This window comes from Miniopterus schreibersii (assembly GCF_964146895.1).
Source record: "Miniopterus schreibersii genome assembly, chromosome: 3".
Lineage (NCBI taxonomy): Eukaryota > Metazoa > Chordata > Mammalia > Chiroptera > Miniopteridae > Miniopterus > Miniopterus schreibersii.
The window spans coordinates 8,655,370-8,667,928 of NC_138103.1; the positions used below are offsets into that span (position 1 = coordinate 8,655,370).

Here is a 12,559-nt window from a genome sequence, read left to right on the forward strand (position 1 = left end):
TCATCATAAGCAGCCAAAATCCTATTATTCTTTTGGTTTACCTTTTAATATCTGCATTTATGCTAATCAGGTCAAAGTTTAAGGTTTGTTGTGTATTTAAATTAGAGGAAAGACAGAAGTCATTGGAGCCTGCAGAATCTCTTCAGAGCTCATTGAGCTCTCGAGTGTGGTACCTTTAGATTGCCGTTTTGAATTCTTCATCTGGGCGGTATTTATAGTGAAGGAGGGCAGTGAGGAGATCAGTGTTTATTTTTTAGATCACTTTTTATATCACCCAAGTGGTCTGTGTGTTTTAACAATGATCTGATAGCTATTTCAGATGAAAACAATGTTGAAACAGGAACCTGTTTTTAGTGGTTTATTTGGCCAGTGTTTATAACAAATAGCCTGTCTCAATTGAAGCCCCTCAGTGTAGCCCATTCAGACATGTGTCAGGTCAGTTTGGCTCACAAAGACCTGAATTCATTACAAGGTAAAATACAGTGCTGGTATCACTTTGAATCAAATTTTCCCACCCTACTTTTCTTCTGCCTTAATTTGGAAGATCACCAGACAGTCTTTTGGAATTGGCCATAGCATATGGCGTTTAGCTTGTGAAAGTGCCATCAGTATCTTCCCGGAGGAGAGGAAGCCTTGGAAAACCCAGTGGTTACCAGCTCAACTTCAAATCCTTGGTGTGCTACTTAGGTGTGAGACTTTGGGCAAGTTGCTGTATCCTGCTGTGTTTCAGATTCTGCAACTACAGACCAGGGATAATAACTATATCTTTCTCATAGGGTTGTTGCAAAGTATTATTTTAATTATAAGTTAACATACGTAAAAAGCTTAAACCAATGTTTGGCACATAGTAAATATTCCAGCGTCTTAGGGACTATTATTGTTTATTTAGTAGCTACATTGTGCCAGATGTTGTGTCTTGTTCGGTCCTCAAGGCAGCCCTGTAGGATGGGCCTTGTCACACACCTCTGAGGTCAGAGAGCAGCAGAATGGTGGGGGCCCACTCTTTTGTCAGACTTGCCCTAAGCATGCTCCATGAGCTTCTGTGGAGGTGCCTTGAAAGGGCTTACCTCCACAGTAGGAAGGCTTGGAGACGAGCAGATAACCAACCAGAGGCTGCATTCAGGCTGCCCAGCCTGTCACTGTGAAACTTTACCAAAGAGAAACGATGAACGGTGAAAAATCTGTCAGGAAGGGCTGAGTCTTTTATGGTTAGTTATATAGCTTCCAGGCACAATGAGATTCTGATAACTGATACCGTTGGTCAAGTCTGACTAGCTGGGTAGAGACCTTCCCCTCTCCAGAGGTACAGCTCTAAACCAGTTGTTATAAGCTCCCTTCCTTCTCCTCTTGGTATCTTAGAAGACCTCCAAGAAGAAAAAAGCAAAAGTCTGCGTTACCACGATGAGGCCGACCAGAGCGCCCTGAAGAGGATGACCCGGCTGCGAGTAATGTGGTCCATGCAGGAAGACGGGCTGCTCATGCTCTGCCGAATTGCCAGCAATATCCTCAACACCAAGGTACTCAGCCACCGGTCCCCTGCTCCTAGCCTCCAGCCAACTGGTCTGCTCGTCCCTCTCAGGGAGCTCTTTCCTGTCCAGCCCACACAGGAACCTGTGGCCCATGGGGCCACTCAGCTACTCCAGCTGGCCCCTGGGAAAAGCATTTCCCAGAATCCTACAGATTGATACCACTCCCATTTTTGCACATTTCTTTCGAGCCTTTGGCTAATACATACGAATGTTTGCCTAGCTGTAGGCAAAGCAGACCAGAGCTGTTCTCTCTTCACCAGAAATCTAACCCTTTCCTGTTCGTCTCCTCCCATCCTCATATACCTGAAAAATCCTGGTTTCTCTCTCAGTAACTGCTTATCATCTATAGAAAGGCCTCATTGTTCCTGTCAAATGGGAGTAATCACTGTGTTCTCCCTCTGTCCCTTGGACATACACTTTTTTTCCAATTTTTTGTTGATTGATTGATTTTAGAGAGAGAGAAACATCAATTTGTTGTTCTGCCCATTTATGCATTCATTGGTTGGTTCTTGTATGTACCCTGACCAGAGATCAAACCCTAAACCTTGGTGTATCAGGATGACGCTCTAACCAGCCGAGCCACCTGGCCAGGGCTTTGGACTTACACTTTCCATGCTACTTCTTTTGCCTCTGGCATTTCTCGGCCCACTGGAGAAGTGGCAGCTCCTCGAGGCAAAAAGACTTCTTATTAGTTTTCATCACTGTAACCCCCAGCATGGTGCCTGCCACACGGTGACCATCCCTCAGTATTTACTGAGTCAGTGTGGAGTGGTGCAGTGGCCTCAGCCCGACTCCCGCTTTCTCATGGTTCACTCCTCCATCTTCCACACCACAGTCCTCACACTCGTGTGTCCTCCTGGCCTGTGTCCCTGAATCCCCAGTGGGAGGGACTTGCTCCCTGTCTTGCAAACCCTCCCTCTTTCCTCTGATGTCACTGCCTCCAAGAAGGTTGTTAGATCCCTTTTCTTGACCATTTTCCCAGATCCTCTCACCATCAGCCCCTTCTAACTTCTAACCCAGTCTCTATTCCAAGAAAGAACCTGAAGGTGACTGTTGCTTCCCCATTTTCTGTTTTCTGCCTCTGTAATGGCTTTTTTCATCACAACATGGGGGAGGGGGTGCCTCTCTCTCCCCACCCTTAGTGCAGCCGGAGGAGCAGGAGAGGCCAGCACATTCAGGGGCAGCAGACCCTCCACACACTCCCTTAAACTTACCCCATATTCTTGGGCCACCTCACTCTGGGGCTCTAAGAAAATGCCTCATCTTCAAGCCCCTTCCTTATCTCAGCTCTGCCTTCCTGCGTGACTGAGGTGTTCTCCTGAGTCTGCTAACATCGCATTCTGTGTCTGCTAATGTAACACACAGAATGTTTCGGAGCCCACATGCTCTGAAGTTAAGTCTGTAAAACAGTCTAAGCACATGTTATATATTCATAACCTCCCTAAGGTATTGCCCTTCTAATCGGTACTACCCAACACCCTCTGAACACCGACCTTACTTGTCAAAAGACACTCTTTTCCCACAGGGCTCTGAGGGCTTATTTTATTCCTCTCTGCCCAGCACTCACTCTGTGCCAGGCACATCATCGGTGCCAAGTTAATGTGACAAAGTAAACACAAGGCAGCTGTTTGGAGTGTCCACTGATGAAGGAGGCTCCACAGAACACATTTTCCCACTCCTTTTTGTCAGTGACCTAGGCTTGGGCTCCGAGGATACTGATTCCCTGTCTTGGCTCTCTCTTTGATCCAGGTGAAGGGCCCATTTGTCCCTTGGCAGGTTGTGCGGGACATTTTGCACACTACCTTTGAAGAATCTTTGGATAAGACATCTCATTCAGTTGGACGAAGAGCTCGCTACATAGTGAAAAACCCACAAGCCTATATGAACTATAAGTAAGCCTTATTTGAACTTTTGCAACTCTAGGACAGTGCTACCAATGCTTCAGGTCATTCTTGCTGTGCTCTCATCCCATTGGCTTAAGGGTCCACTGGAGAATCCTGACAGAGCACTTGGAGCTGCCCAGTACACGCCAGTGATCTTGTCTAGTGCTGGTGCTTATTAGCGAGATCGCCCTTGATTTATTGAGGACTAGGCCTGGTTCTGGGCACTTTCTCATGCAAAGTATTATTTAGACGTTAGGAAAGCCTTGTGAAGTAGGTTACAGATGGAGAAACAGACACCAAACAGGCTGGGTGATTTACTGAATATCACATACTTAGTGTGCGGAGAAGGCAGAGGCATTGCCTATGTCACTACTATTCCAAGCACTCCAGAGCAGCTTTTGATGTTGCTGTATTAGTCACACACCTCACTCCAGTACTAGCTAGACAGGACTGGGATTCGTGGACCACATGTACTCAGCTGTGTCCTCAGCAGAGCCGGGAGTTCCCTCAGAGCTTAGCCAGGGTCTGGTTGTGGTGGGGTGAGCTGGCTGGGTCACAGAGCATTCACCTTGTAGTTTGTCTATTGCCAGCCTCATCAGACTCCTCCTTCAACTCCTCCACAGGCACGGGCCTAAGGGGGACACCAGAGAGCATCCAGGTGTCGGGGGTGGTGTCCAAGCTGAGCAGCCAGTGTGAGAGAGGGGCCAGGAGGGGACACATGGCAGCTGTGACGTGCCGTCTCCACTGACAGGTCATCTCTGCGGAGTCAGTAGGAGAGCTTGGCTCTGGGTTGAATCTGAGCCACGGGCTGTCTGCAATCAGCCAGACTGTAGAGATAGGTCCAGCCCAGAACTGGAGGAAATTCAGCTCAGCCAGTTTCTCAACCTCAGCATTGTGGCATTCAGGGCCAGATAACTCTTTGCTGTGAGGCTATCTTGTGCACTATAGGATGCTGTGCAGCATCCCTGCCTCTACCCACTAGATGCCAGTAGCCCCCGCCCCTGTGTGACACTAGAGTGTCTCCGGATGTCTCCTGGGGGCCCAAATCGCCCCAGCTGAGAACCATGGTTTACACATACCAAGGGGGCTTTCCCATGTGAAGCCACTGTCTCCTGTGCAGTCTTAAATTTTTCTATCTGCAAGGGTTCTCATCACCTGGTCCAAACTTCTTTTTTCAGAGTAGAAACAGGCCCAGAGAGAGGGTGTGAATTGTCTATGGTGACAGTGAGTTGGCAGTGAAGTGAGATCTGGAACTTGTCCCCACAGCAGCCCAGGGAAGTGGAGCACAAGAGGCTGCAGGGATGGCAGTCTGGATCTCCGTCTTCACTGAGTTCAGAGCTGTGGGATCTAGGATGGGGATTCCTACACTCAGGCTGTTTTCTCTCCTGCAAACAGGATAATACCAATAATAACCACACCTACCCCACCTGCCCTGGCCCTTGACATATGGGTGATCTCAGGGGCCCCTTCACCTCACCAAGCTATACAGTGGAGTGACAGTCTTTCTTTATGCAGGCTGGAGTGCTTGGCTCATAAGAGGCCAGAAAACTCTGGTTGTCTCTACCTCCCTTTCCTTTTGGGCAAGTCAGGCTCTTTACATCCTGGAGATCTGAAGATGTGTGGAGTAGACAAATAGTGCTTCGGAGGAAGTTAGAGCTCTTGGCAATAATAAGCACCAGTGCCTGTATAATACTTTTAAATTTATAATACACTTTCACACAAGTTGTCTCGTTTGGTCTTGGCCAAGACCCTGTGAGAGCAGTTGGGAGTTATTAGTCTCAGCTTACACATGGAGGGCGGAAGTTCAGAGAAGCCAAGGTGTAAAGCATGAGCAGTAACAGGTCTCCCTTGAATCAGGTTTGGCTGAGCCAAAATCCTTCATTTTTACAAGCTATAGTCACACAACAGGAATATAAATAAATCACACTTTATAGTTAGGCAAAGCCAGAAATGTTAGACCAGAGATCTTCTGAGCATGGACATCATTTCAATTCCCAGCCTCATTTGATCTCTCCGCAGGGTGTGCCTGGCCGAGGTGTACCAAGATAAGGCCCTTGTTGGAGACTTCATGAATCGAAAATGTGACTATGAAGACCCAAAGGTAGGCCCAGTGCTGTGGCTGGGCTCAGCCTGCTCTCAGGCGGAGGTTTCTAGCTGGCTCCACTGGTCTAGTTCCCTGGGTCTCAGTGCCTCTGCCAGCCTTACAGACATGGGGGGTTTCCTGTTTGGGAAATTGGCTTGCCTTTTCTTTGGCTTTGAATGTCATTGGATCTGGCTCCAGCATTAGTTTTTAAAGATGATTAGAATTTGACATGCAACTTTGCAATGCTGCTGTGCCGTGGGCCTATTTTGTTAAGAAAATACAGCAGCTCTTCAAAAATTATAAGCTGCTAGACTTCCCAGAAAGTTTGCAGATAGGATACAAGATTCTTCCTGTGTTTTCTGTCCAGGTGGGGCTGGGACAGTGGCCAACAAGGAAGGGAGCTGTCTTGACAGACCCAGATGTCTGTTCTCTTCAGCTCAGAGCCCACTAAGTCCTTGCCCATTGAGCTAATGTCAGTCTGTGCTGTGTGTGTCAGGCCTTGTGCCAGGCGAGGCCAATCAAAGTGGAGATCCAGCCCTTCCCTCAGAGCCACAGGGTAGTGGGACGGCAGAGGAGTAAATGGGCTATGCAGAACAGTGCAGTTGCCCTGAGAGGACAGCACGTGTCCAGAAGAGTACCAGGAGTGCTTGTGATGCAAGTGACAGAAAGACAACCTCACGGGCTCTTGAGGCTTTGTTTTCCTGCATGCCCAGCAGCCTGGAGGTAGGCAGTCTTGGGCATGTGAGGAAAGCAGAGGTGTCATCAAGGACCCAGGTTCATTCTGTCACTATACTTCTAGTCAGCTGTCCATCCTTGTGATTGACTGCTGGAGCTCAGATCCTCACAACAGAACCCGAGGAAAGGAAGAAGTGGGGAGAGGGGCTGCACTGAGCCCACTGGGCCTTGTATCATGGAGGGGACAGGACAGCCTTTCCCAGAAGGCCCTGAGGTTGCCATCATTGACTTAGACCCGTCCTAACTCACCCAGGTGAACTGAGGGTGCATGCTCCCCAAATCAGGTTGAAGCTGGCTCCACTCCTGAGAAAGATTGGGATGGAGGAAATAGGCTACCAGCAGCATCTGCTGCAGAGGGCTTTTCAAAGGTGTTGGCACGGAACCCAGACTCCTAAGATGAGGGGCCAGCTGAGGCCAAGGCCCAAAGGATGGGGGAGCAAGGTGGCCTGTGGGTATAGTGCTGGGAGGGCCACAGTGGGGAATGAGTGAGTTCATCCATGCTGGACACACAGTCCGTTTGCTGGCCACGCATGGAAGGTAAGGTGGAGGTTAGAGACTGGAGGTAGCAGGGCAGTGAAGGAGCTGCATTGTGATTCGCTCTGGAATGGGATGGTCGCAGTGCAGGTGCACAGGAGGGGACTGGTTTGGGGGCCACAGTTGATGGGGGAAGAGGAAGGAGGTGGACTCTAGAGTGGGCCTGGGAGGAGGGAAGGAGGTGACAGGAATACAGGCCTGCTTATGGGGGTGGGACACGGTGGGCATTCTGGGGACTGCAGGACAGTTGGGGTCTTCCTCGGGCTGTGGGGAGAGCTGCTCATACAGGCATGAGGCTGTCGGCGTGCTTGTTGGCACCAGGTGCGCCAGATCCTTGAGCATCCCATCTCCTTCCCAGGTGGACTCGGGGCTGGGGAGGCCGAAGGCAGAGGAGGCAGCACGTCTCAGTTAGTGCTTCAGGGAGGTCCCTGCCATGGAGTTTGTTACAAGATTTTCCATGACATACCTTATTGAAACCTCCATTCAGGGAGAGAAAGCTTAGCATCTCATTCTCTCACGTTAAAAGGTTTGTGCCAACGAATTTAAAGAATTCGTGGAGAAGCTTAAAGAGAAGTTTAGTTCATCCCTGAAGAATCCTAACCTTGAAATCCCAGACACACTCCAGGAGCTGTTTGCCAGGTAAGCTTCTTCTGGGAACGTCCTGTGTGATCCTTGTGGGGCAAAAGAAAATGGCACCAGCTGGGACTGCCATGAGTCAGCAGGCCCACTCGGCCTTGCAGCTAGCCCTGCCGTCTCTCATGACTCTGGGCCACCTCATCTCCTCTCATGTGTCATAAAAATGGGGAGGCTACTACCAGCACTCCATTCCTTCTCTCATTCAGGCCCCGCTGCTGAGTTAGTTCAGGCTCTCTCAGGTGGCTGGTGTGCTTTTGCTAAGATTCTCATTTGAGCCCTGTCCCGTGTTTCTCAGTGGTGAGAGCATTGAACAGAACACCAAAGGGTTGCAGGTTCGATTCCTGGTCAAGGGCATATACTTGGGTTTTAGGTTCAATCCCCAGCCTCAGTTGGGGTACAGGAAGGAGGCAACCAATTGATGTGTCTTTCTCACATTGATGTTTCTCTCTCTCCCCCTCTCCCTCCATCCCTTCCACTCTAAAAATCAATGGAAAAATATCCTCTGGTGAGGATTATCAAAAACTAAAGCATTTTAAAAAAGATTGCTCATTTCATCTGAGATGTAAAGAACTCGCCCAAGGTCACAGGGCCAAGATTTGAACTTAGGTGGGTCTGATTTCAGAGCCCTGGCAGCTCAACCACTCGGCATCTGGAAAAAAATATATTTGGGTGTGAGCACAGAACCCTGTGAAATCTTAAAATCCTGTGTCCTGTGAGCCAAGCCTGTTTCTTCTGCTTAATGCTAATATGACTCCCCTCTCTTCTCCATCCTCATCAAGACAGTTTCTCTAGAAAAATTCATTTCTGAATTACTTCCTGTAAGGAGATGAGGTTCCTCAGTTAGTTTCTACTTGTGTGTACAGTTGGCCCTCCATGTTTCTGTTGGAGATCTCATCCTTTCATTTGTTCAACAAATAATTTCTCTAGCACCTAGTGCTCACCAGGCCTAGTCATTTTCAGAGTTGACACCTTTAAGCTATTTTGGGAGTTTTGGTTTTGTTAATGGCAGTGAACTGTTCCCCAGATTCCCCAATGGCATGGTTTATATTCACATGTCCTGTTTACCTCTTTGTAACTTGGATCCACACATATTTTCAGTAAAGTTCTGGAACAACTTTTAGTTTTAAAAGAAAATAGTTAAAATAAAAATATTTAAAGAAGTGAACCATTTAGAGGAAAGAAAAAAGTTCCAGTTGTGACAGTTTAACAGTGAATTTAATCTTTTTTTTTTTTAAATATATCTTAATTGATGTCAGAGAGAGGAAAGTAGAGGGAGAGAGAGAGAAAAACATCAATGATGAGAGAGTCATTGATCGGCTGCCTCCAGCACACCCCCTGCTGGGGATCAAGCCCACAACCCAGGCATGTGCCCTGAGTGGGAATTGAACTGTGATGTCCTGGATCCTAGCTTCGCACGCAACTGGCAGAGCCATGCCGGTCGGGCACTAAATTTAATCTTGAGCATTCTGGCAGGCAAGGCAAAAAGAAAATGGTTCCAAATATTTTCTTGTTTGACTAAAAATAGTTCACTTGTGTTTCTAAAAAGGTGCTTTTTCTTGCTACTTAAATTTTAGGAAAAATTTACTCTAACAAAGGTGAATTTTGACTTTAGTTTTGTAGAAACCAAAAAAATGTCTTACAAATAAATGGCCATGTTTTTTAAAGAGCCAGTTCTGTGATTTATTCTTGTATTTATTTGCTTGATATGAACACAAAAAATAAAACAACTGTACATGAAGCTTTAAAAAAAATGGAGAAATAATCTAAAAGTACAACACCTAATACAGCCATTCCCCTTTGGGGTATTTTCTTTCAGTCTTCTTTCTTGTGCTTGTGCTTGTTTTTTTGTTTTAATTCTCACCTGAGGACATTTTTTCCCTTGCTTTTCAGGGAGGGAGGGAGGGAGGGACATCGGTGTGAGAGAGATACATTGATTGGTTGCCTCCTGCATGTGCCCCAACCAGGGCCAGGATAGAGCCTGCAACTGAGGTACCCGCAACTGAGGTACGTGTCCTTGCCAGAATCGAACCCGGGACTCCAATCCACGGGCTGACACTCCATCCACTGACCAAACTGGCCAGGGCACTTGTGTTTGTTTTTAATCATAACGAGCCCACAAGTTTACATCATCCTCCCTTAGCAGTTAGCAGTAGCTCCCTGCCTTTTAACATTTTCCCATTTCCCTTCATAATTGTCAGTAAACAAACATTGGTTTTTTTCAACCTTCATTTTTTTAACATGCTCATTTGATGGACAGAACACCATATTTTCTCATTTTAATTTACATGTACATGTTTGAATTTTAGTGAGTTTAACATTTTTTTAAACATTTCACCACTAAATGGCCATGTTGAGCCAGCTGCAGCTTGGTTAATGAAGGTCCGCAACCTTGCATGGACATGCTCTTTTTGTTTCTTATGCAGATACCGAGTTTTGGTGATTGGAGACCAAAAAAACCAAATGAGGAAGGAGGATGAGCTTAACAGGCAAGTACTGGCATACCGAGTGCCTCTTCCTCAGCTGCTCATTTGGGTTGTGCAGCCTCGCACCAGGCCAAATCCAGCCTGACCCCTGTGTTTATAAATAAAGTTTTATTGGGACACAGCCACACCCATTCTGTGTCTCGTCTGGGCTGCTTTCATCAGCACATCAAAGCTGAGTGGTTGAGGCGAGACCTGATAGCCCACAAAGACTAAGTTATTTATCTGGCCCTTTATAGGAGAAGTTTACCGACCCCTGACCTCCATTATCACTGGCCTAGGCATAAGGTGGGCTTGGGAAAGGGTCTGAGCTCTCAGCCATGAGCTTTCTAAGCAAAAGTGGTTGGAAAGCTCAGCTTCCCCATGTTGGGTGACCAATATGCAGCTTGATTTGAACTCTTTTAGTGAGAAGCCTGTTCTCTTTGGAGAAAAACTTGTTTAAAATTGGATGAAAAGAAAATATAAACATTTAACCACACTTGTTAATTGTTGTAAAAACTTGTTTCCAGGTTATATCACCCCTTACCCCCTATGCTGACACTTTTTTTCTGCAAAAATTGACCAGTTAATAAGACCTAAGAACCATCATGCGTTTTGTTTTGGTTTATAAATAGTTTGGGTATTCAGGTCACTTCTGTGAGATTGGAAACTTTTTTTTAACAAGAACTAAATCTTCCCAGGATGTGCAGTGCCCTGTAGCCTCATGTCACTCTGCTGCCCCCTTCTCTTTCAGCGTGGATGACATCCACTACCTGGTGCTCCAGAACCTGATCCAGAGCACGCTGGCCCTCTCGGACAGTCAGATGAAGTCCTGCCAGTCATTCCAGGTGGGTATGAGACCCAGCATCAGCTCTGCACAGCGCTCTGGGACTGGGACCCCTGCAGAGGCCAGGGCCGTGTGAGGTTTTGCTCATCTTCTCAGCTGTGTGGTCCAGGGAGCCTGAGCTTCCCGGAGACTGTGGCCCTTACTTCTTTCATCTTTAAAGTGTGGGCACAGGACCCAGTGACCTCCGGAATCCCAGTGCTTTGATGAGAGGTGGACTTGTAGGAGTCAAGGCTAGAGTGGGCAAGGTCCTGCTTGCAGGCGTCCTTGTCCAGCATAGAGAGGGCGGACATTCTCCTTGCAGGGGGAAAGTCCTTGGGGTTTGAGCTAGGGAAGGGCCATGTGTCTGATCTAGGCATCAAAGGATTATTTTGCTGTGGAGAATGGTCAGGGTTTGGAGGAGGTAGCATGTGTAGAAGCAGGGAGAGCAGTTGGCTAGAGGCTGCAATGAGAATCGATGGCAGCGTGAACTTCATGGTGGCAGTGTAGACAGCATGAGCCAGGTGCATTTGGGAACATATGGGAGTAGAGCCTCCAGACATACAATGTGTTGAGCAAGGAGTAAGAAAGAGCGGATCACAGGTGACTTTGTGTTCACTCCTGGTGTCTTTGCACCCAAAGAAATAGGTGTGGGATGCAGAGACCTCCTTTTTCTTCAGTCACCTCTCCTCTGGTCTCTGAGGTGTGATCTAATGGTGGGGGTAAAGGTTGACAGGATTGCTGGCTTCTTCCAGGCTCTCCCCACACACCAAGTGTCAGCTCCTAGTCCATGGCCCTAGTCCCCATGCCAGTTACTTTCTCTATAGACAATCAGCTATAGCTCCTGAGCATCACACATCCTGGCTGCTCCCTGGCCTACTGCTCACCCACGTCTTGCTGTGTTGCAGACATTCCGCCTGTACCAGGAATATAAGGACCATATCCTTGGGAAGGCCTTCGTGGAATGCCAGAAAAGGAGCTTGGTCAACCGGCGCCGGGTCAACCACACGCTAGGCCCAAAGAAAAACCGGGCTTTGCCCTTCGTGCCAATGTCGTACCAGTTGTCCCAGAGCTACTACAAGTGAGCACTGCGCGGGAACCCTTGGTCTGGCCTAGGGCAAGGCAGGGGGCCACATGTCAGATGCTGAGCATGTGTGGGCGTAAAGTTAACACTTGTTTGCAGGTAGTTTGTTTCCCTTTCTCCTGTCAAATCGGATGAGATGAGTTTCTAATGTAATACTTGGTCCAGTTAAAAGTGCACCCTCCTGGTCGGGTATAACCTCCACCCCTAATCCTCACACTCAGGGCTGCACCATCTGCCGTCTTGCAGGCTTACCGCTTCCTTTTGGAGCCATCAGGTATTCCTCAGACCCAGTCTACAGCACAGCAGCGATGAGTGGTGGTGTGCACTGTTGAGAATCGCTGCACAGCGTGGTCTCACACCAGCTGAAGGCCTGGCTGGTCTTTGTTACACATCTGGCATTCTTCACCCTCAGCCTCCTTCACCACACAAAGGAAGTTTGTTAAAACAGTCCCACGAGTTCTCCTTGGCAGCTCTTTCCCCTGGGCTGGCTTCTCCTCCATGCTGGTCTCCTGACCAGGCCTCAGATCTGCACAGAGGCTGCGTTCAAAAGCAGAACACCGCCAAATTGAGTACTGTTTCGTTTCTTTTATCCGTCTCTCTGCCTGTGACTCCAGACACTTGCTCCTTTCCTAAATGCCCATCCCGAGTGAGCCTCAGTCTCCTTTTCCTTTCTGGGAGCTGCCTCACGTACTAAAAAGAGTCATAATGTGGGCAGCAGAATACATGTGTCCAAGTCCAACAAGGCCATTCAACCTTGAGCCACTTCTCATCTGTGAGCCCAGAAGCAGTGGTC

The 12,559-nt window shown here is 48.0% G+C and overlaps 1 protein-coding gene across 1 annotated transcript in view; it reads left to right on the top strand.

The window, feature by feature from the left end:
* The window catches only part of GTF3C1 (general transcription factor IIIC subunit 1), a 68,898-nt gene that overhangs the window by 47,092 nt on the left and 9,247 nt on the right, over positions 1-12,559 (top strand). The window contains exons 24-30 of the mRNA XM_081131300.1: positions 1,360-1,517; positions 3,279-3,421; positions 5,432-5,513; positions 7,291-7,403; positions 9,824-9,886; positions 10,614-10,707; positions 11,591-11,763. Of these exons, the coding sequence (XP_080987426.1) occupies positions 1,360-1,517; positions 3,279-3,421; positions 5,432-5,513; positions 7,291-7,403; positions 9,824-9,886; positions 10,614-10,707; positions 11,591-11,763 (826 nt within the window). The remainder of the gene's footprint in view (positions 1-1,359; positions 1,518-3,278; positions 3,422-5,431; positions 5,514-7,290; positions 7,404-9,823; positions 9,887-10,613; positions 10,708-11,590; positions 11,764-12,559) is intronic.